The following is a 24,795-nucleotide window of genomic DNA, read 5'->3' on the forward strand; positions in this document are numbered from 1 at the left end:
CTTCCATCTCTGCCTCAGAGTGGTCTTTGTGCTCTTGGTCACTCCTGAACCTTGCATGCGGCACCCTGACTCGGATGGGAAGGCTTCTGATTGGCTAGACCTCCTTTTCCCCGACCAGGCCACCGAGCTGCCATTCCATCCTCTGAAGGCCTCGGACCAGCTCTGGCTGGCACAGGCTGGCACAGCCACCATGATTCGGCCTGACTGTTCTTCCCATCTCCTCCCTCCTTTTTGGTAAGTGTCGCTACAGCCCTCGGCCCTAGGCCCCAACCCCAGGTCTCCAGAAAGACACGCTGGACACCTCAGGTCTCTCGCTGTCTGGTCTATGGTACCCTAAGGCGCGTCTTTTGGTTCGCGTGCACCATCTCCCTCCCTCCTGCCCGTCCTGAGCGCCCATCTTCCATTGCCAGCTGCTTTAATCTTCCTCAGGCAGCACTTGCCCCGTAACAGGCTAGGCACTGGCGACCCACGTGGGAGGTGCAGGCCCCCTTCACCCTAAGGGGCCAGGGGGTCATATTGGTGTTCTGTGTAAACCCAGCTTAAGCTCTGGTTTATTTTTCTCTCACCCTTGTTTTGCTCTTTCCCTGTCTCCTTAAGAACTTAGGAACTGAACTCTATGACTCTTGGACGACATCTTGTCTTTCTCAGCAACTCTGCTTGGCCACATCCATGATCTGGACAATGGGTCCAAATGACCTGAGAATGATACTTTTGATTTCAAAATTTCTCACGGAATTAAAACGAACTTCCGGGGCTGGAGGGTTGGCTTAGGGGTTAAGGCACTGGCCTGCAAAGCCAAAGGACCCCAGGTTCGGTTCCCCAGGACCCATGTAAAACCAGATGCACGAGGTGGGGCATGCATCTGGAGATTGTTTGCAGTGGCTAGAGGTCCTGGTGTGCCTATTCTCTCTGTCTCTCTATGCGTGTCTGTCTCTCAAATAAATAAATAAAAATTAAAACAACAACAAACTTCTGCCAATGTACAGGCAGATGGTCCAGAGTACCCATTATTCGCTCTGTACGCCAGGCCCTCTCTCTGCTCTCCCTGCCCTTCTCACCAGGGCCTAGCCAAGGTCTCAGACGTGCGCTCTCACTCAGCCCCTCCCCCATACTAGTCCTCACCCTCTGCTTTTGGGCCCGACATAATAGAGGACCTCGCCCCAACAGCTCCTCTGGCTCCCTCAGCCTCTCCCGGACACCCTGCCGGGTAACAAGGTTTGCTTTTAGTCTCCGGAGTTGTAAATAGAATAGAAATTTAAAATAGGAATGCATAGCTTCTGAATAAATGAATGAATGTGTGAAGGGGAAATGGTTGTCTAGAGTCTATATGAAAAGTGTGCTTGAAATGAATGTGTACATATATATGTATGTGGCTCGCAGCCCTAAGGTTGCAGAATGAATTTTCGTTCTCAGCAGTGGCATTTCATTGTGGGGATGTTTTCCGCCAAGCCCACCGTTCTGTACAACATAGCCAATTTTTACTGTTAAGTGTCCCCCAGAAGGAACACTAAAAGTAATTAAGATCATAGAAAAAAAAAATACAAGGTTCTCCTACTCTTAAAGAGTTGTTAAATGGCAGTGTGGTGGTTTGATTCAGGTGTCCCCCATAAACTTAAGTGTTCTGAATGCTAGCTCCCCAGCTGATGGATATTTGGGCATTAATGCCTCCTGGAGGGAGTGTATTGTTGGGTGCGGGCTTATGGGCTTTATAGCCAGTTTCCCCATGCCAGTGTTTGGCACACCCTCCTGTTGCTGTGGTCCACCTTACGTTGGCCAGGGGGTGATGTCCACCCTCTGCTCATGCCATCGTTTTCCCTGCCATCGTGGAGCTTCCCCTCGAGCCTGTAAGCCAAAATAAATCTCTTTTTCCCAGAAGCTGCTCTTGGTTGGGTGATTTCTACCAGCAATGCGAACCGGACTGCAACAGGCAGGATCAAAAAGCAGCCTGTAGCCCTGAGGGAACTCTCCTTGGAATTTTGGGGGAAAGGCTCTTTCTTAGCTTCCCTGCCTTGCAGAGCCAGGGAACTGCAAGCACAAGGAACCTCAGGATCCTGGCCCCAGCACGATGAGGAATGAATGCCAAGTCACTATGGGGACTTCTTATAAGAAATTTGTAACTGTTTCACGTTTATTTTATCTTTCTATGCTTATATGGAACTAACAGACAATAGCCTCAAGATTTATGTTTAAACTTAAAAGCACCCAATACTAAATTTGTAAAACAAAATTCTAATAGTGTTTAAATCTGCTTTCATATTTTTTTAAATGTATTTCAGGAAAGTTATAAAAAACAAAGTTCCAGAATTTATGTTTATTCTGTGTAAATAGCATAAGTCAAATCTGTTTTTTTTTTTTTTTTTTTTTGGTTTTGTTGAGGTAGGGTCTCACTCTGGTCCAGGCTGACCTGGAATTAACTGTGTACTCTCAGGGTGGCCTTCAAATCTGTTCTTTTTTTCTTTCTTTCCTTTTTTTTTTTTTTTTTTTGGCTTTTTGAGGTAGGGTCTCACTCTAGCTCAGCTGACCTGAAATCACGATGTAGTCTCAGGCTGGTCTCCAACTCACAGTCTTCCTCCTACCTCTGCCTCCCGAGTGTTGGGATTAAAGGCGTGCACCACCACACCCGGCTGTAAATCTTAAGATTAAAATTGACACATGAATATTTAATTCTCTCTTATTATATCTAAAACCCTACCTCCAAAAAAAAAAAAAAATCTCACAGAGGAACTATTTGCTCTTTTTTCCTACTTTTTAAAAAACATTAAACAGTATTTATCTGCCACACACTTAAAAACTATTTCATGATGAATAGTAACAACAGAAATTCTAAACAAGGTTATGTTGTGATTTTAAGATGTAATTCCTCCAACAATCAGTATTAATATAAAGTTGGTTAAGATTTAAATAGTTAAAGATTGTGTCATAAAATTTTGTGTATATTTGGAATTCAATAAAGTTCTATAAAATTGATTTGAAGAGATTAGAAATATTTCATTTTGACTCATCAGTTAAAGGTGCTTATTGGCAAAGCCAGATGCACAAAGTGGAACATACATTTGAAAATTGTTTTGGAAATCATTTGCAGTGGCAAGTGGCCCTGGCATGCTTATTCCCTCTCTTTTTCATGAGAGTTGTCTCATTTTTATTAGATCATGGCAGTTTAATCCAGTTCCTCTATTCTTTGGGTATGTTAAATATAACTAAAGTAATTTCAAAAACTGTATTGTAGATTGGATAGACATTCTAGTTAGCTTTTAAAAGTGCTAAATCTCATTAAAAAAAATTCATGGCAATCCTCCTACCTCTGCCTCCCGAGTGCTGGGATTGAAGGCATGTGCCACCACACCCAGCTCTATCTTCTTGATCAGAGAGGATGTGGAGACCCAGAAATGAATTGCAAGTCAGTGTATCTGCAACAGGAGAGTCACATCGGAGGAAAATCAGTCCTCCAGGCTTCCCCAAAGAGGAAGGGCCACTTGGTCAGTATGGCCTTGACTTAACCTAACAGATAAGAGTCATAGAACTCCTCCTAGGTCCCTGAAAGTCTCTCCTACAGAGCCATTATTGACTTCCAAAGTATACAGCTAATTCTGACAGCCTACATGGTCTTAATCACCCAATGAGAAAAATATAACTAAATATAGACAATGAGTCAGACTGACAGACCCCCTCTGTCAGATGCTGATTTACGATACTAAACTCTAACATTAACTCATGCCTCTGACTGTCCCTGATTAACTTCACCTACTGCGGTGGATTGAATAGAATAGGTGGCCCCCAATATATTCAGTTGTTTATTTGTTTGTAGCTTGCATCTGTAGCCACCTGGCTGGAGGCAATGTCACTGGGTGGATCTTAAGGTGTGGTGGTGGGTTTCAGATTTCAATCTAAAGATATGCAAAGTGTGCCTAGCAGGAGTTCTTGAAGTGTGCTGTGCTGTGTGGCTTTTGGCTTGCGCTTTTCTCTTTTTCTCTGCTTGGTCCTGTGAAGGCAGGCCAGCTTCTTCTGCCATTATGGAACTTCCCCTGGATCTGCAGGCTTCAATAAATATCCCTTCCTCCGTAACTGTGCCTGCTCTGGAAGTTCATCTCAGCGAACCTGAAGCTGTCTGCTACACCTACCCTGACCCCAGCTCCTCCCACTTGCCTTAGCCGGAATCAGAGCTATGCCTTGGGCCCCCTCCTTCCTTAGCCCTTACCCTGTCTGATCCAGGGTCAGAACACTGCCACCCCAACAGACACTGTCAAAGTTAAACTCTCTGGTGTTCCTACTCTTCCTCTGACTCCCAAATGCCACTCTGCCATCCCTCTCTTGCCCCAAGCCCTCTATCTCTCATCTTTGACTACGCATCCTCCCTTTACATCTGGCATTTTGACAAGAGTAACAAGCTCACTTATTCTCCCTTCTGTCTTCTCACAGAGCCTATCACCCTCCCCTTCTCTGTAACAGGTATCTGCCAATGACTGCCCTGAAGCAGGCTCAACAAAGGGATGGCATCTCACCACTCTGCCACCATGGTCTTCTGTCACCTGCCCTGAAGAGAGACCCATCAACTGCCTCTCCCATGACAACTCATTGCTCTTACGGTCAGCATGAACCTTCTATCTCTTATCATTAACAAAAGGCTGGAATGTTGGGTCAGGACAACATGGAGTCACCCAGGGCAGCAGGAGGGCAGACAGCAGGAGGGTGACAGAGGAGTCACCCACATTCCTCAAGAAATTGCTTAACAAGCCTCCAGGTCTAGATTTACTTCCCCCCTATCTCTCACTGGGTCACTTCTGGTCTCACCCTATGGCTGATGTAAAGAACAGAGATTTACTGCCCCAACAAAGAAATTCCTTCCCTTCCTCACCTTCCCCCAACTAAAGAACCTGTAAAGACCACTACCTATAACCCCAAAACAACTGCTCTCCTCTTGAGAGTCAGTCCTGGCAGCTTGTGCTTTTCCCCTGAATACAAACTTCCATCTTTGCCTGTGCGTGGTCTTCATGCTCTTGGTCACTCCTGAACCTTTCAGTGCCAAAGATCCATCCAGACCATACCTTTATGTGCATTGTTTTGCCTGCTATGTCTGTTGTGAAAAACATGCTCACCTCACCTTTGGCAATTCAGCACTGCCATTTGGCCCCTGTTACCCTAAGATCCAGTTAGACCCATTGCATATAAGTCACCTAATGCGACAACTGTGGCTCCCACTGTGATGTCTTCTTTACATATGATGGGGCACTTTAAGTATGCTGGTGCTCCCCTCACAAATCTGTTTCTTACAGTCTTAATGAAGGGAACATCTTCTGGACACTCCCATTGTGGAGGCAAGGATGAGTTTACATTGCAAATCCACCCCAGCACTCCAAGTTCTTTGAGCCTTTTAATCCCTTCATCAACATTAAGCCACGGGATGTCAGGCAGTAGGATTTCACTCACAGTAGGCCACCTTTCATTCCATACTTCAGCCAACCAATCAAAGAAACTCCTGGCACCCCTTCCAACTGCACGAGCTGCAATGTTAAATCTAAAATCTCTGCTCAATGGGCCCATTTCAGTAAATTCAGTCTGATCTAATATTATGTTCCTTCCTCCATCATTTTACACCCTTAAAATCCATTCCCACACATATTCCCCATGCCTGTACAAGTTAGAAAACTCCTGAAGTTCTTTAGGGGTGTACCTCACCTCGTCTGTGTCACTCGATCTCACCTTTAGGAGCCTGCCTAGCCTTATGTCTGGTTATAGGCCTAGAAGCAGAAGTGGGTGGGCACTGAGGAGCACCAGCCCCTCTGGCTGATTCCTCAGACAAAGGAGGATTAACTCCTCCAGGCAAGGGGGGGGAGGGTAGTACTCCAGGGGGCAGCAGTGACAATGGACATGCAACTGCTGTCGCTAAGGGAGGGGAGGCCACGTTCTCAAGGAAAACCATTTCTTCAGAATCTAAGAGTTCAGTGTCCCCAGATTCTTCAGGGTCTTCCCACACATCACCATCCCAAGTCACAGGGTCCCGCTCTTCTCCAATCAGTGCCCTCACTTTAACTTCTGATAGCCAATAAAGCTGGGATTTGGGTTAATGTTGCAAGTTATCCAATCTTACACTGAGAGCTTGGGTTTGGTTTTCTGCAATCTGAGCCCTGTTCTGGCTAGAGAGGAGACTCTCCTCCAGGGCTGCCTTAGAAACCTTCAGACCATGTTTGTGGGTCTTAAGCTTGGAAATTTCCTTTCTGAGCTTCTGCTATTCCCTCAATAGTTTATCCAGAGATGCTAAAAGCAACCAACCAGCATCATCATATTCAAATGTTTTAAATACAGTCACTAAATTCCTAGCTCTTCACAAGACATGACTCAGAATCACCAAATACATCTATCTCATGGAGCTCTTTAGGTCATTCACACCATGGATTATTAGTGCCCTCCTTATTACCAGTAAAAGTGCCCTCCTTATCACCAGTAGGGCCTTTAGTAGCACTTAAGTTGGACAGCTAGCCCCAGAGAGAACCAAGCTCACAAGAGAAAGTCATCCTTACAATTCTGTTTCTCTAGAACTACTTCTCATACCAAAATCTGTATTAGTCAGGGATCTCTAGAGGAACAGAACCACTAGAATGAATTATATTAAAAAAGGAATTTATTGGATTAGCTTACAGTAGTCCAATAGCAGTTGCAGGCCCGAGAATCAAGGAACCCCGTAGCTGCTCAGTCCACCTGGATAGATGTTTCAGCAGTCCCAATCCAGCACTAAAGACCTGGAGGCTTCCTGAGATCCACTGGCCTTCAATCCACAGGGGTCTTTAGTTGACACTGGTCTTTAGTCCACACTGGAAGACAGCAAGCAGTTCAGGCAGCCAAGTGGAAGGAAGGGGCTCTTTTCACCCAGAGCTTCCTTATATAAAGTTCCCATCTGAGAGGGGTCCCCCACTCTGGGGGAAGGGCTCACTTTGGAGGAAGGACAAAAGTGAGAGTAGCATTAATATATGGGTATGAACATTAAATAAAGTGTTTACAGGACAGTTTGGTGGACATAATATACGCATTTAGCCAGACAAGAGCTCATGACCATAGATTTTTGATTAGACTTTCAGTAGCAGGCATGTATTCCCTTTTGAGAGCAGTTGGTTTCCCCTAAAACAGACATTACACTCATTGTCTCATTTGGCCTGGCTGGCCAAATTTTTTTATTTATTTATTATTTTTTAAATTTTATTATTATTTATTTATTTATTTTAAACTTTTTATTATTTATTTATTTATTTATGATTTTTATTATTTATTTTTTTAAAAAAAATTATTATTTTTTAATTTTTTATTATTTATTATTTATTTTTTATTTTTTTAATTATTTATTTTTTTTATTATTTATTTATTTTCTGGCTGGCCAAATTTAAGGCTTGCAGTGTCCACTGTTGTTTATCTCCACTGGTGATTTCTCTGTCTCCCATGGAACTGCTTGCAGTATAGCTTTTTCCAGCTTTTTGTCAGCTGGTCTACAGGGAGGAGGTTTTCAGCTCAGCTCCAGTAGGATTTCTCAGTGACCTTGCAGCCCAACTATGAGGAGCTAGACCTGTTAAACATTAAAAATACATTTCCCTTTTTGATTTTTGTGATTCCCAGTAAGGGTATACTATTCCTTTAATATATTCTCCAAAATCATGGAGCATCTGTTCTGTGGGCCGGCCTGCAGCACAAACATCAAAACGGGCCTCGAAGGAGGGAGTGGGAATGAGACAAGAACACAAGGAATGGAGCCAAGACAAGTTCTGATCAAGGCTCAGGTTTATTCAGGCAGACACAAGCTTATATACAGAGGATAAAACTTTCACAATAATCCTACATGCCTAAAGTCAGCTTCACCAGGGTTGTATGTTAATGCCTTTGTATCCTACGCCCACTCCACCTAGGCTGTATACTAAACAATGCCTTAGTATTGGGCACCTTATTGATAAGGCCTTTGTATTAAGAGATTAGAGGTCACCCTCAGCTCCCAAGGTCAAAGAGCAGCTGCAGCTCCCGACAGTTCTGTATATCATTTGTTTCATTTTTTTTTTGTCATTCCCAGATTTATTGAAACTATTACAGAATAGTAGAAAACATTCAAACAGCTCCTCGCGATGTTTTGAAGTTCATCCCCACTGTATGCTGAGTGACCTGCAAGTTGTTGAGACTGCCAAAGTCCAAAAGCTTCAGCACTTCCTTGGTGTCAGGATCCACCTCAATGATCTCCTGCTCCAAGGCTGAGACCTCAGGAACATAATTTTCTCTCCCCTCTCTCTCTTCTTCCTGTACCTTGATGTAGATTCCTCTCACAGGACCTCTCTGAATCCGCTTCAGTAGATGCATGACACAGCCTGCTATCTTGTTGCGGAGCTTCTTGCTGGGACTGATGGCGATCTCCTCACACACACACACACACACACACACACACACACACACACGCTTGTTGGTGTGGAAGTCATTGCCCAGGTGCGTGTAGTATTTTTCCATGATGCCCCGGGCCGCTTTCTTCATGGTCTTCATGCACACGCGGCCCATGATGGTGGGTCCTAGGACCATTTGTTTCATTTTTATTTATTTATTTTTTTTAAATTTTTTTTTCTGTTTTACTTATTTATTTGAGAGGGACAGACAGAGAAAGAATGAGGTCAATAGAGGGAGAGACAGAGAATGGGCGTGCCAGGGCTTCCAGCCACTGCAAACGAACTCCAGACGCGTGTGCCCCCTTGTGCATCTGGCTAACGTGGGTCCTGGGGAATTGAGCCTCAAACCGGGGTCCTTAGCTTTCACAAGCAAGCACTTAACCGCTAAGCCATCTCTCCAGCCCTCATTTTTATTTATTTTTGTTTTATACTTTTTGGTTTGTTGAGATAAGATCTTGTTCTAGCCCAGGCTATGTAGTTCATTCAGACTGACTTTGAGCTCATGGTGATCTTCCTACCTCTGCTTCACAAGTGCTTGGATTATAGGCATGCACTACTATGCCCAGTCTCATTTGTCTCTCTCTCTCCCTTTTTTTTTTTTTTTTTTTTTTTTTTGAGGTAGGGTCTCACTCTAGCCTAGGCTGATCTGGAATTCACTATGTAGTCTCAAGGTGGCCTTGAAGTCATGGCAATCCTACCAGCTCTGCCTCCCAAGTGCTGGGATTAAAGGCGTGCATGCCATGTTCGGCGGCTTCATTTCTCTCATTTTTAAAGCATGTTATATGGTTTGAATAATTTTTAAAAGCATTTTATTTGTTTATTTGAGAGGGAGAGAGGAAGAGGCAGATAGAGAGAACTGGTGCACCTGTGCCTCTAGCCACAGCAAACAAACTCCAGATGCATTGCTACCTTGTGCGTCTGGCTTACATAGGTACTGGGGAATCGAACCTGGGTCCTTAGACTTTACAGGCAAGTGCCTTAACTGTTAAGCCATCTCTCCCACCTGTCAGAGATACTTCTCCAGGGGTCTGGAAGACTCTAACCCTGAAATGAGACATGGACAGTTGTTTGATGCAATAGACAACTTTAGTCTGCAGCCACACAGTTTTTTTATAGAGAGTTCAGAGCTATACGCTTATTACTAAGTAAGCTGTTTAAAAGGAAAACATGTTTATGTTCTAAGTAATCTTTAAGTACAAGGCAACCATGAGGGTAGCTTCAGTAAGAAAAACATGTCTGGGAACATGAACATAAAGATTAAACAGCGAGGTACAGAGTAAGAGGTCAGCTAAAACCAGGATGGAGATTCTGCTTCTTCTGAACAGCTGCCCAGGATTCCTGGCCTTTGCCATCATCCTTGGAGGACCTTCTCCTCCTTCAGGCTGGTGTTCTCCAGTTACCTTCACACCCACCCAAGTTTGAATAACTTTTCTTGGATCCATCCTTACATTCACTTATTTCTTTTTCTATCATTTATAATCTTTCATTAAAACTCCTTAGTATTTTTAAATTTTTCTTTTATTAATTTTATTATTTACTGATTATATATATTTTTTCAAACCTGGGTCTCATGCCAGCTCAGGCTGAACTGGAACTCACTCTATAATTCGAGGCTGGCCTTGAACTCATGGCAATCCTCTTACCTTAGCCTCCTGAGTGTTGGGATTAAAGGCAGGCACCACAAAACCTGTCCTCAATTTTAATTCATGGTACTCTATAGCTAATTTAGAATTTTCATTCTTTTAAAGTAAAGATGTTTTTATTTATTAATAACAACTCTAATTTTCCTATTTCCTTTACTGTAATTATAAAAATCATTTAAAAATCTGTGTTGGGTTGAGGAGGTGGCTTAGTGGTTAAGGCATTTGCCTGTGAAGCCTAAGGACCCAGATTCAATTCCTCAGTACCAATATAAGCGAGATGCACAGGGTAGGATATGTGTCTGTTATTCATTTGTGGTGGCTAGAGGCCTTGGTACACCCATTCTCTATCTCCCTCTCATAAGTAAATAAATTTTGTTTGTTGTTTGTTTTTTTTTCAAAACAGGGTCTCACTCCAGCCCAGAACTCACTCTGTAGTTCCAGGCTAGCCTTGAATTTATGGTGATTCTCTACCTCCTGAGTGCTAGGATTAAAGGCAGGGACCACCATGCCCTGTGTCATAGACAGCTTCATTCCACCCCTGGCCACCAATAAATTCATAACCATCTCATATTGTACATTGTGGTCATTCCAAATTCAAAGGTTCCCACACTCTTTTTTTTCATTGACAACTTCCATAATTGTAAACAATATCCCCTAGTAATTCCCTCCTTCCCCCCACGCTCCCCATTGAAACTCCACTTTCTATCATATCCCCTCCCCCTCTCAATCAGTCTCTCTTTTATTCTGATGTCATGATGTTTTCCTCCTGTTATGATGATCTTGTGTCAGGAGGTTCCCACATTCTTTACCAACTTAAGATAGTTCTAAAGTCCCAAGTCTCATTTCAGATTTAAGATAGTCTCTCCCATAGGACTACACGCAGCATAGCTTTTTCCAGCTTTCTGTCAGCTGGTCTACATGGAGGAGGTTTTCAGCAGGAATTTTCAGTGGTCTTACAGCCCAAGCATGTGGAGTTTTCAGCAATAGGATTTTACCATCTATTGCTGGTGGGAAACCAAGGGCCTTGGCAATGGCCTGTAATGTTTTAGGGGCATCAGGGACCTCCCTGGCCAATAACTTATTGGAAGGTATCCCATCACTGGCACTGAAATTTTTCTACTAACAATCTATGGCTTCTGGGTGCACCATTGTCCAAAAAAAGTAGGTTTCCATATGGCTTATTCATACCACCTTAAATTTGGATTAACCCTGCCTTCACTCCTCCTTTACTCATTCTCTTCCCCAGACCTCACTTAGGCCATTTTATCCCCTAGTACCATGTTCATCTATTTTCATATATACAATATCATTCTCTTAAGGCCTCTACTCTACTTCTTTCTCCCTTAAAGCCCCTTTCTATCTTACTGGATTTACTAGAGTTTTTTTTTTTTAATTAAAAAAATAAATTTTTTTAATTTATTTATTTGAGAGCAACAGACACAGAGAGAAAGACAGATAGAGAGAGAGAGAGAGAATGGGCATGCCAGGGCTTCCAGCCTCTGCAAACGAACTCCAGACGCGTGTGCCCCCTTGTGCATCTGGCTAACGTGGGACCTGGGGAACCGAGCCTCGAACCGGGGTCCTTAGGCTTCACAGGCAAGCGCTTAACCACTAAGTCTTCTCTCCAGCCCCTTTTTTTTTTTTTAAATTCCAACTGACATACAAGTTTAAGTATTTGTAGCTAGGATCCACGTATGAGCGAGAACATGTGGCATTTGGCTTTCCGGGCCTGAGTTACCTCACTTAGTATAATCCTTTCTAGATCCATCTATTTCCCTGAAAATTTTTAGCATTTCATTTTTTTGTTCTACATATTTTATTTATTTTTTAGAGAGCGAATGCCAAGGCCTCTTTCCACTACAAACACTCCTTTCCCCTTCCCCCAAGCCCAACCCTTCCTATTGTCCAAGCCTTTATGGAGGCATGTTTTATGGCCTTTATGCTCAGTTTTGGAGAAGGCTCCATGGGCTGCTGAGAAGAATGTGTATTCTGTTGAGGAGGGGTGGAAAGTTCTGTAGATGTCCATTAGGTCTATTTGATCTATGATGCTGTTGAGCTCTGCTATTTCCCTGTTGATTTTCTGCTTGGATGATCTGTCTATTGATAATAGTAGAGTATTGAAGTCTCCGACTATGATGGTACTGGTGTTTTTTTCTGTTTTGTTGTCAAGTAGATTTTGTTTTATAAACTATGGTGCAACTGTGTTTGGCACATATATATTTATGATTATGATGTGCTCATGTTGGATCATTCCCTTGATGAGTAAGAAGTGGCCTTCTTTGTGCCTTTTTAAAAAATTATTTATTTATTTATTTGAGAGCGACAGACACAGAAAGACAGGTAGAGGGAGAGAGAGAATGGGTGCACCAGGGCTTCCAGCCTCTGCAAACGAACTCCAGACACGTGCGCCCCCTTGTGCATCTGGCTAACGTGGGACCTGGGGAACCGAGCCTCGAACCGGGGTCCTTAGGCTTCACAGGCAAGCGCTTAACCACAAAGCCATCTCTTCAGCCCTTCTTTGTGCTTTTTGATTACTTTTGGTTTGAAGTATATTTTATCATATATTAACATAGCAACACCCACTTGTTTTTTATTTCCATTTGCTTGGAATAACATTTTCATCCTTTCATCCTGAGGAGGTATCTATTTTTAGTGGTGAGGTGGGTTGAAGACAGCAGATAGGAGGGTCCAGTTTTTTCCATAATATCTTAAAATTTTTTAAATTTATTTATTTATTTTTATTAACAACTTCCATGATTGTAAACAATATCTCATGGTAATACCCAAGGGTCCAGTTTTTATTTATTTATTTATTTATTTGAGAGCAACAGACACACAGAGAAAGACAGATAGAGGGAGAGAGAGAGAATGGGCGCGCCAGGGCTTCCAGCCTCTGCAAACGAACTCCAGACGCGTGCGCCCCCTTGTGCATCTGACTAACGTGGGACCTGGGGAACCGAGCCTCGAACCGGGGCCATTAGGCTTCACAGGCAAGCGCTTAACCGCTAAGCCATCTCTCCAGCCCAGGGTCCAGTTTTTTGATCCACTCTGATATCTTGTATCTTTTGATGGGTGAGTTAAGACCATTAACATTTAAGGTTACTACTATGAGGTTTGAATTAATCCCTGCTATGATGAGGTGTTTTATGAGGTTTGGTACTTTCTTGTGTTTTGTACTATGTAGAGCCTGGTCTATTTTGGTTATTGTGACCTTTTCTTGTTCATTCTTGAGATTGGTTGTTTGACTGTTCTGTGTGTGGAGTATTCCGTTGAGTATTCTCTGTAGGTTTGGCTTTGTGTTCATATAATCATAGAGTTGACTTTTTTCTTGGGAAGTTTTCCTTTCACCATCTATTATGAGGAATACTTTTGCTAGGTAGAGTAGCTTGGGTTGTAAGCCATAGTTTTTTAGACTTTGAAAGTTCTGTTCCAGGCCCTTCTGGCTTTCAGGGTTTCCATTGAGAAATCTGACATAATTTTGATAGAATTGCCTTTGTATGTTGTGAGTTGTTTCTATCTTGCTGCTTTTAACACACTCTCTCTTTGTTTTTATTGTTAAAAGTTTAATTATGATGTGCCTTGGAGAGTCTGTTTGGTGTTCTGTGGGCTTCATATATCTGAATGGACCTCTCTTTTGAGAGATTCAGAAAATTTTCTTCAACAATTTTTGTGGAATATGTTCTCTATGCCTGTGGCCTGGGTTTCTTCCCATTCTGGTATATCCATGATCTGGATGTTTGGTTGTTTTAGGGTATCCCATAGTTCCCTCCTATCCTGTTTACTTGATTTTTTGAACTTAATGAAATCAATTTCTTCTGTCTTCCATATGAGTAACTCTGTTAGTGAGGAGTTCTAGAGAGGGTTTTTTTAAAAAAATAAATTCTATTTGATTTTTGTTTTCTGTTGTGTTATTTTGCATCATGTATATCTCTGTTTTGAGGTATGATTTCAAGTGGAGTTCTGACTTTCTTTATGCTTCTTGGAATTCATTCTTACAGTTGATCAAGTATTCATTAAGTTTAATCAATCAGTTGTAGAGATCTCCCATTTCTTGACTCACCTTTAATTCATTCATATCTCTTTTGAGGGTTCTAATGTTTTCTTTTTTAAAAAATTTTATTCATATTTATTTATTTATTTAAGAGAGGGAGAGAGAGAGAATGGGCACGCCAGGGCGTCTAGTCACTGCAAACGAACTCCAGACATGTGCACCCCCTTGTGAATCTGGCTAATGTGGGTCCTGGGAGTCAAGCCTTGAACAAGGTTCCTGAGGCTTCACAGGCAAGCACTTAACCACTAAGCCATCTCTCCAGCCCAGTTCTAATGTTTTCTTCTATCAAGGTAAGCTTACTGTCAAAAGCTGAATACTCTGAGACAATTCTGTTCAATTTAATTGATATGATTGTTAGTTCTTTTATGGTTTGCTTGCAGTTCAGTGATTTTTTTTTTTTTTTTTTTTTTGATCAGAATCTCATTGGTTGCTGTGTTTTCATTTTGGGATTGAATTTCTGTTTTCTGTATGGCTTCATTGGAGGCTTCCATTGTAGGACTAGGTGTCCTTGGAGGAGATCTCTGTTTTCTGACTTTTGTTGGCTTTTTTTTTGCATTGTGGTCTACCCATTTTTTTAGAGTTACTCTTTGTTTCATTGAGGAGGAAGCAAGTTTTTGTCCTTTGGCTTGTGCACCATTTGACTCAGGTGAACAGGGATGTTGGTACCCAGTGGCCAGTCACCATACCAGAGTAAATGGCCTGATTCCGCAGCCCACACAGGGACCAGGCTCCCAGGGAACTTGGAGGAGCCGGGAAGCAGGGACCTGGCCTACTACCACCCTGCTGCTGCCTAATTTTTTTTTGAGGCAGAACTTTACAAGATAGCCCAGGCTGCCTTAAACTTGGAATTCTATCTCAGTCTCTCCAGTGCTTGGATTAAGGGTATATGTTACCCTGTTTGGCCTGACCACTTTTTTTTTTAAAGAGACAGAATCTCATATAGTCCATATTGACCTCAACCTCCCTAGGAAGCTAAGGATGAGCTTATTCTAAACATTTCTCAAAGGAAGAAATATCAATAGGCAACAGATACTTTAAAAAGTGTTTAACATTCTTAGCCATCAGGGAAATATAAACTAAACTGCTTTTGATGTAGGGCTTGAGGGAAACTCATGGCGATCCTCCTACCTCTGCCTCCCCAGTGCTGGGATTAAAGGCGTGCGCCACCACGCCCAGCCTTGGAAGAGTTTTTTTTTTTTTTTTCTTTTAATAGGTCATACATATAAGTTCTTTGATGAATGTTTTCTCCCTATCTTTAAATTTTTTTTTTTTTTTTTTTTTTTTTTTTTTTCGAGATAGGGTCTCACTCTAGCCCAGGCCAACCTGGAATTCACTATGTAGTCTCAGGGTGGCCTCAAACTCACAATAATCCTCCTACCCCTGCCTCCCGAGTGCTGGGATTAAAGGTGTGTGCCACCATGCCCGCCTTTCCCTATCTTTAACTTAACTATTCACTTTTTTTTAAAACTTTTATTTTTAAATTTTTATTTATTTATTTGAGAGTGACAGACACAGAGAGAAAGACAGAAGGAGAGAGAGAGAGAGAATGGGCGCGCCAGGGCTTCCAGCCTCTGCAAACGAACTCCAGACGCGTGCGCCCCCTTGTGCATCTGGCTAACGTGGGACCTGGGGAACCGAGCCTCGAACCGGAGTCCTTAGGCTTCACAGGCAAGCGCTTAACCACTAAGCCATCTCTCCAGCCCTTAATTATTCACTTTTAATGCTATAAACTTTAGATTTTAGTTTATATTATGATGGTTTATGCTCAAATAAATCTCAGGCATTAGAAGTGGGAAAAAAAGAATGCGAGAATCACAGGAAAATGTAATTATGGTGTAGAGCAGGGGAAGCCGTACTCAGAAGACCCACTCCCTCAAGTGCTGAGCAGCCAGGGAGATTGACGAAGAGCTCCCCTGCTGCTGGGCACTGCAGGCTTGTCTACGGAAGGCATGGTTCAGGGTAACACAGACAGGCTGGGCTCATCAGGACCAGCGGTCATCAACATAAATAAATTTGAATTACAGGCATTACCCCCAGAAGCTTCCTCTTTGAGCTAAAAATCGTACTGTTTTACTTCTGTAGACCACTTAGCTAAGTACACAGCTGCGTCCCCTCCCCGTTTCTGCAAGCTTGCTTGCTGTCAAAGGAAGTTGCCTGTCCTTGGCCAGTCACACAGCCTAGAAGTTAACCCACCAATAATGTACAGAACTCAAGGTGACATCAAACAGCCCATAAAAAGACATAAACTTATCATAATCAGTGCAGAAGATATTTGGGAGCACGGAGCGCACCTCTGCCCACTGGTGAAAAGAAATGAATTCTTCACCTGTCCAAGTGGCGTTTGGATTTTTTGCTGACTTGAACCCAGAATTTTCTGAAACAATGGAAGAAAGGTAAAAATAACTCCTGGATTTGAAGACAAGAAGGGGCATTCTAGCATATGGAAGAAAATGAGAAAATAGAACTTCTCAACATCCCCGGCCTTTTCAACATTGTGCTTTTTGCACTGTAAATCTCAGTCTAGAATTATGAGCAGCAGAACTATAAGTTAATACATTTCTGTTGTTTTATACCATGGGATTTTGATGCAATTATTGTTTTTCAAATATATTATTTGTTGATTTGAGAGAGAGAGAGAGAAAGAGGCAGATAGAGAGAGGAAGAATGGGCACACCAGAGCCTCTAGCCACTGCAAATGAATTCCAGATACATGCCCCACCTTGTGCATCTGGCTGTATGTGGGCACTGGGGAATGGAACCTGGGTTCTTTGGCTTTGCTGGCCAGCACCCTTAACTACTAAGCCATCTTTCCAGCCTGGAAATTATTTTTTATAGTGGCTACAAGATACTGATCTAGTATAAACCCAAAAAGGTACATTTTTATTTTTAAGTACTTATGGATATTATCATCCATTTTAGGAAAGTTAAAAGAAACCCCATTCATTTGTATATATACATTTGTGCTATTTATAATACAAATATTCTATGTATTAGACATATCAAGTATTTCCATGCTGGTGTATAGAATTCAATGCAATCAAACACCACAATCATAACCACCTGTGTTTGTGTTTGAAAACTCCAGACACATGCACCACTCTGTACATCTGGCTTTGTGTGTACTGGAGAATCAAACCTGGGCCAGCAGGCTTTCCAAGCAAGCAACTTTAACTTCTGAGCCACCTCTCCAGCCCTCAAAATAATTTTCATTTAAATGGATGTCACTTCCCTTATTTGTACTTTCTGCATTATAATTTTATTGAATTTCATGCCACCAGTAATGCAATAGTGATATCCTTATGACTTCTATATTTGTCTAACTCCATCTTTGGGAACATTTCTGTTTGAAATTGCTGAGGCAGTGGGAAGTTCATTTCCTATTGTCACACATAGAGCTAAATTAATCTCCAGGAATACCTGACAGTAAACCTTTCACAAACAGCTACAACAACACCTGACATATTCAGATACTTGATGGAACTGGCCATTATGAGTTTTTTTAAATTGCTAATTTCCAAAATAATATATCTCATCCATGGATTACATTAATTTTAATGACAAGATATTGAGAATTCTATATGCCTATTTTGCATTACTTAATCATTCATATTCATTGTTTTTTGGCTGTAGTAGCTTTTCCTTGCTCACCTGAAAAATATGGTAAGTATTAGTAGAATAGATATCTTTACTTGTAATGATACTTTATTACTTTAGTCATGACTCTATCTCCCATTGGATTACTTTTTCTTTGAAACAGCTTTTTCTTCCAATTTCATTTGACTTTTTTCTTTTTGTTTTTTTTTTTAATTTAATTTTTATTAGCATTTTCCATAATTATAAAAAAAAATCCCATGGTAATTCCCTTCCTCCCCCCCACACTCTTTTTGATTTTTAAAAATCATTTTGAGACAAGTTCTTTCTATGTAGTTGGACTATCCTCAAATTATGAATCTTTTGTTTCAGCCTTCCACAAGCTGGGATGTCAGGTGTACCATGATGCCAAGCCCTTTCTAATTTTTTTAAAATTTTTATTAGCATTTTCCATGATTATAAAAAAAATCCCATGGTAATTCCCTCCCCCCCCGACCGCCACTTTCCCCTTTGAAATTCCATTCTCCATCATATTACCTCCCCATCACAATCATTGTACTTACATATATACAATATCAACCTATTAAGTACCCTCCTCCCTTCCTTTCTCTTCCCTTTATGTCTCCTTTTTAACTTACTGGCCTCTGCTACTAAGTATTTTCATTCTCACGCAGAAGCCCAATCATCTGTAGCTAGTATCCACTTTTTTTTTTTTTTTTTGAGGTAGGGTCTCAGCAGCTCAGGTTGACCTGGAATTCACTATGTAGTCTCAGGGTGGCCTTGGACTCACGGCAATCATCCTACCCCTGCCTCCTGAGTGCTGGGATCAAAGGCGTGAGCCACCATGCCCAGCTCTTTCTAATTTTGATTTTTTCTTTCTCACTTTCAATATCACTAATGTGCATACTTGGTGATATTTGTGGCAGGTGGGGAAAGTAGCTTACAACACAACTTTGTAAGTCTGAGTAGGAGCCCGTGGCTTCTGTGTCTGGGCTCTCGTGAAGCTGCTGTTTGGATTGGCCTCTCCCGTGGCTGAGTCTGTTGCAAATGAACTGGATGTTACCTCCAGTGGAGTAGAAGTGAATGGCACTGCTGATTGCCAGCCATGCTATTTCTCCCTGTCTGGAAGCAGTGGACTTCCCAATGTCGGCCTCGACTCCTCTTCCTCCTCCTTGTTCTTCTATATTTGGAATATTCCTTAGATCACATTTCCTTTTCTGTAGAAAATCATGTATTTCCAGGGTTGGCCTTGAAGACATACAAGCTGTCAGGTGTAAATTAGAAGATACTGTTAAAAATATTGTTTCAGGGTTGGAGAGATGCCTTAGCAGTTAAGATGCTTGCTTGCAGATCAAAAAGACCCAGGTTCGATTCTCCAGGTCCCACGTAAGCCAGATACACATGATGGCACATGCGTCTGGAGTTTGTTTGCAGTAGCTAGAGGCCCTGATGTGCCCATTCTCTCTTTCTCTGTCTCTGTCTCAAATAAATAAATAAATAAATAAATAAATATTTTTTTAAATTTTTATTTATTTATTTATTTATTTATTTATTTATTTATTTATTTATTTATTTATTTGAGAGTGACAGACACAGAGAGAAAGACAGATAGAGGGAGAGAGAGAGAATGGGCGCACCAGGGCTTCCAGCCTCTGCAAACAAACTCCAGACGCGTGCGCCCCCTTGTGCATCTGGCTAACGTGGGACCTGGGGAACCGAGCCTCGAACCAGGGTCCTTAGGCTTCACAGGCAAGCGTTTAACCGCTAAGCCATCTCTCCAGCCCATAAATAAATATTTTTAAAAACTATCTTCACTGAGAGCAGGAGGAGGGTTTTACCTTCTTTCCCAGAGAGAAATCTGACATATCAACTCATCAGAATCTGTCTTTACTGAAGATGAATCCAGCCTAGACAAATCTTGATGGCAGAACAATCCACTGATATCTTAAATTTTAGAGAGGCGTGCTCTTTGTCCCCATCTTATATCTGTGATATTTTCTTTAGCACCAAGGAGAACTAGGGCAGATGCAGATGGGGAAGTGAGGGAGGGTCGGTGTGGAGAAGGAGAAAAGGAAGGATATTGTATTGTCTGCCTGGGTTTCTGATACGGAATCTGCCTTCGTTAAACTCTAAACAGTACTTGAATAAGTAAGTGGATTTCTGTCTAATAAGCATCATTCTTCTTTTTCTCCCTCCTTTACTCTCTGTGGTGGTCTGATTCAGGTGTCCTCCATAAGCTTAGGTGTTCTGAATGCTAGGTTTCTAGCTGGTGGAGATTTGGGAATTAATGCCTCATGGAGGTGGTGCATTGTTGGGGGTGGGCTATGGGTATTATAGCCAGTTTCCTCTTGCCAGAGTTTGGCACACTCTCCTGTTGCTATTATCCACCTTATATTGGCCATGGGGTGATGTCCACCCTCTGCTCATGCCATCGTTTTCCCCTGCCATCATGGACCTTCCCCTCGAGCCTGTAAGCCAAAATAAACCTCTTTTTCCTAGAAGCTGCTCTTGGTTCGGTGATTTCTACCAGCAATGTGAACCTGACTTTAACACTCCTCCCTCCCTCTCTTACTCCCTCCCATCCTTCCTTCTCCTCCCTCCCTCCCTCCCTCCCTCCCTCCCTCCCTCCCATCCTTCCTTCTCCTCCCTCCCTCCCTCCCTCCCTCCCTCCCTCCCTCCCTCCCTCCCTCCCTCCCTCCCTCCCTCCCTCTCTCCCTCCCTCCCTCCTTCACTTCCTTCCTTCCTTCCCTCCCTCCTTCCTTCCTTCCTTCCTTCCTTCCTTGTTTTGTTTTTTTGAGGTAGGGTCTCACTGTAGCCCAGGTTGACTTGGAATTCACTATCTAGTCTCAGACTGGCCTCAGACTCATGGCGATCCTCCTACTTTGGCTTCCGAGTTCCCAGATTTATGGTGTGTGTCACCAGGGCATTCTTTTTTTTTTTTTTTTTTTAAATCTTTTGAGGAACTAGAGAATGAACATGGATGCTAGGCAAAAATACCACTCAGCAATACAACTCAACCTTTGTCCAATATTATTATTATTATTACTTTTAAAATATTTTTGTTTATTTTATTTACTTGAGAGCGACAGAGAGAGAGGGAGAGAGAAAGAGGCAAATAGATAGAGAATGGGCTCACCAGTCCAGATGCATGTGCTACCTTGTGCATCTGGCCTACATGGTTCCTGTGGAATCAAGCCTCGAACCAGGGTCCTTAGGCTTCACAGGCAAGCGCTTATCCACTAAGCAATCTCTCCAGCCCTTGTCCATTATTATTATTATTATTATTATTTGTTGTTGTTGTTGTTGTTTTGATTTTTAGAGGTAAGGTCTCACTCTGGCTCAGGCTGACCTGGAATTCACTATGTAGTTTCAGAGTGGCCTCGAACTCTCAGCAATCTTCCTACCTCTGCCTCCCAAGTGCTGGGATTAAAGGTATGCACCACCACGCCTGGCTCCTTGTCCAATATTATTATATACATACATTTTCTTAGAAAACTTTTTGTGTTTTTTATACATAGGTAGAGGTGGATATAGATACATAGCTACATATCTGGCAAACATTTCAGTACCACATTTTAACTATCTAAAATTTTGGCAAATGTTTATTTATTTTAAAATATTTTTATTTACTTGAGAGACAGAGAATATAACCAAGAGAAAGTATAGGCAAGCCAAGGCTCTTTCCCTTGAAAAGAACTCCAGACACATGCAACACTTTGTGTGTCTGGCTTGGTGGATACTGGTGAATTGAACCCAGGCCATCAGGCTTTGCAAGAAAGTGCCTTTAATCAATGAGAAATATCCCAGTCCCAAACATTTATTAATAAAGAGAAGAAGAGAATAATGCATAAACTGATCATTTCTTGGGATCAAAAGTTATGAAATGCTGGGGGAATCTGTCATTGTAACAATCAGTCATGCATGCATTATGCCTGTTTTATTTATCTAAAATATTTAATTAATTAATTTATTTACAAACAGAGGCAGAGAGAGAGAGAATGATTGTGCATGCCAGGGCCTCTAGCCACTGCAAAAAAAAAAAAAAAAATCCAAAAAACAAACAAACAAACAAAAAAACTACAGATGCATGTACCACTTTGTGGATCTGGCTTTATGTGTGTACTGGGGAATTGAATCTGGGTTGTTAGGCTTTGCAGGCAAGTGCCTTAACCACTGAGCAATCTTTCCTGCCCTATTTATTTATTCTTTTGCAAGTATAGAGATAGAAGAGAAAGAGACAAAAAAAATGGGTGCATCGGGGCATCTAGCCTTTGTAAACAAACTCCAGAAACATGTGTCACTTTGTGCATCTGGCTATATGTGGGTACTGGAGAATCAGGCACAGGTCATTAGGAATTGCAGGCAAGTGCCTTACCTGTTGATCCTTGTCTCCAGTCCATTTGTGCCATTTTCATTTTCAGCTCACAGGACTCACTCAACCCAGGACAGCAGCTTCACTCCAGGCTTTTTCGTCCTCCTGGGAATCCCAGGACCGGAGAAGGTCCCCATCTGGATTGGGGTTCCCCTATTCATTATCTGCCTTGTGCCTTCCAAGGCAATGTTCTCCTCATCTACCTCATCATTGTGGAGTGTAGTCTCCATGAACCCATGTTCTTTTTCCTCTCCATGCTGGCTTCCACGGATCTCACCCTGTGTAACACAAGCGCTCCCAAAACCTTCATCATCTTCCGGCTGGGTCCTTGGCAAGTCACATTTTCTGGATGTTTTGCTCAGATGTTTTTCCTCCACTCTAGCTTTGCCATGGACTTTGCCATCCTGCTGGCCATGGCATTTGATGGCTACACTGCTGTTTGCTTCCCACCAAGACATAGCACTGTTGTCACCCATCAGACGGTAACTCAGATTGTGGTGGCTGTTATCAGTAGGGGTGTTTGCGTCATCTTCCCACGTGTGTTCCTGTTAAAGCGACTTCCCTTCTGTAGAACAATCATCGTTCACCACACCTACTGTGAACACATAGGCATTGCCCGGCTCGCGGGTGTTGACATCTCCATCAACATCTGGTATGGCTTTGCAGTGCCTGTGATGACAGTCACATCAGATCTGATACTCATTGGTCTGTCCTGCGTGCTTATCCCTCATGCTGTCTTTAAGCTTCCATCCCGGGATGCTCGCCAGAAAGCCCTTAGCACTTGCGGCTTCCGTGTCTGTGTCATTCTCACATTCTACACACCAGCCATGTTCTCTGTTCTTGCTCATCGTTTTGGCCACAATGTTCCTCTCTCCTTCCATATACTGTTTGCCAACCTTTTTGTGGCCGACCCTCCTGTAGTCAACCCAATTACCTATGGAGTGAAGAGCAAGCCGGTTCGGGACAGAACCAACCTTCTCTTCTTCCCCAATGGAAAGTAGCAATGTGACACCCAGGGTTTGGGAAAGAAAGCATGTAACGATAACTGATCATAGAGTATTTCTCTTTTTGTTTTAGGCTGGAATACCCACCATACTGACTTAAGTTTATAGAAAATTAGAACTGTGCTAAGGGCTACAAGAAGTGGAAAGGAGAATCAGGTATCAAAGGAAGCAAAATAAAAGTTGGAGAAGCCATCCTTTCATGAAAAGAAAGAGACGAGGAAAACTTGATCTCATTTTCAAATAGGATTTCTGATAGCTTCTTGACCTTGTGGTTAAGATAAAGTGCAGTATCAAATAAGACCCTCAAGTTATACAGGGGCATGTTACTTACACAGAATAGACAAGTTATTTTCATACACAGGTTAAAACAGATGAGCAAATGCCTCACAATTTGGGATATGTTTACAGGACACTTTCCACATCAGCGTTAGACTACACATTGTTAAGAGGACTCTGACAAAATCAACCCTTTACAATAGTGGTTTTCTGAGTTATCATGAGTATCAGAATCACCAGATGGGCTTGGTCACATGCAAATTTCATGCTCTATTCTGCCTGAATGCACCTCTGATTCCTGGAAGGATTCTCTAGGCAATTCTGATTTTAAAGATTCTTGGTTTCTTTCAGATCACAATGTCCCGGTCCCTTCTTGGTTAGAGAATCATATTTCATCTACATGCCCTGTATAACTACTTTTGATTAATATTACTCATTTATCTCAATACTTTTCATCTTTACATTGCTTATCAAATATATATTATTTGTACTTATTGTAGCATTCTGCTTGGCCTTTCTTCTTTGAAGATTTTTTGGCTTTTCATGTAATATTATTTTCTATAAAACAAAAACTAGAAAAATAAACTCTAGTTAAGAATCATTGTGATTTTGGTACTTATGTAGATGAGCCTTTAATACCTTCATATAGCTGATTATATTTTCCAAAGGTGGTTAAAACATCTTCCACTCTCCATATTTTTCTGCACCAGGAACTTCTTGCTATTTGCATCAGTTATTAAATTTAAATCACCTTTTCTTGTATCTAAGCTTGACTTAGGGATTCCTTGGCAAATATTATTCAGTAGACATGACATTTAGGAAATTCTAAGGGTATAGCACAAAAAAGAAGTTGCAGATCCCATCTCATTGTCTTAAAATTCTTTGTCTTAGTAGACTGCCTTTTAGCCCAGTGACTATGCTATTTTCGTTTCTAGTAATGCAGAGAAGCCATTTCTACATATGCTACTGAGATCCTGATAGAGAGCCCGGAGTAGCTGCCAGCTGTTTACTAAGTTGTCCTGGACCTCCAGGACAGCTATGAAATTAACAGACAATATGCCCAATGCACTTATGCATTTGGGAAAGGAATGCTGGAGTACTGAAAATATCAATAATACTATTTTATCACATGTAACGAGTCAAAATATAAACAGATGAGATAAAATGTTTTGCTATTCAAACAATTTAGAGTAACAACAAAGGAGATATGATTGGATAGATTCAAACAGATATGGGCTCCCTATACCCCCAACATATATCTCCAAATTATGAAAATCTCTAAACATAAAAACATGTCCTCATGGTATTATATCATCTTTAGTTAGACACTGTAAGACTAGTCTTTCTAAGGCACAGAGAAATATTTAAAAATGCCTCTTATAAACCTGTGAACTTGACAAAGATACTTGCAAGAATATTTACTTTCCTATAATACCATATCTCTAAGCCAAAATTA

General features: G+C 41.8%; 1 protein-coding gene and 1 pseudogene across 1 annotated transcript; one reads left to right on the forward strand and one right to left on the reverse strand.

Annotated features, from left to right (window-relative positions):
- Positions 1 to 8,079: 8,079 nt before the first annotated feature.
- Positions 8,080 to 8,517, reverse strand: LOC123459557 (40S ribosomal protein S17-like). Its single transcript, XM_045146508.1, has one exon. It carries the CDS (start codon positions 8,515 to 8,517, stop codon positions 8,080 to 8,082), a length of 438 nt encoding a protein of 145 aa, XP_045002443.1.
- A 4,281-nt stretch (positions 8,518 to 12,798) lies between these two features.
- Positions 12,799 to 23,060, forward strand: LOC101611347 (annotated as a pseudogene).
- The last annotated feature ends 1,735 nt before the right edge of the window (positions 23,061 to 24,795 follow it).

This window comes from Jaculus jaculus, chromosome 3 (assembly GCF_020740685.1).
Source record: "Jaculus jaculus isolate mJacJac1 chromosome 3, mJacJac1.mat.Y.cur, whole genome shotgun sequence".
Classification (NCBI taxonomy): domain Eukaryota; kingdom Metazoa; phylum Chordata; class Mammalia; order Rodentia; family Dipodidae; genus Jaculus; species Jaculus jaculus.

What these genes read in the sequence shown, in the direction of transcription:
- LOC123459557 (XM_045146508.1), bottom strand. Translation starts at nt 8,517, where the DNA reads ATGGGCCGCGTGTGCATGAAGACCATGAAGAAAGCGGCCCGGGGCATC.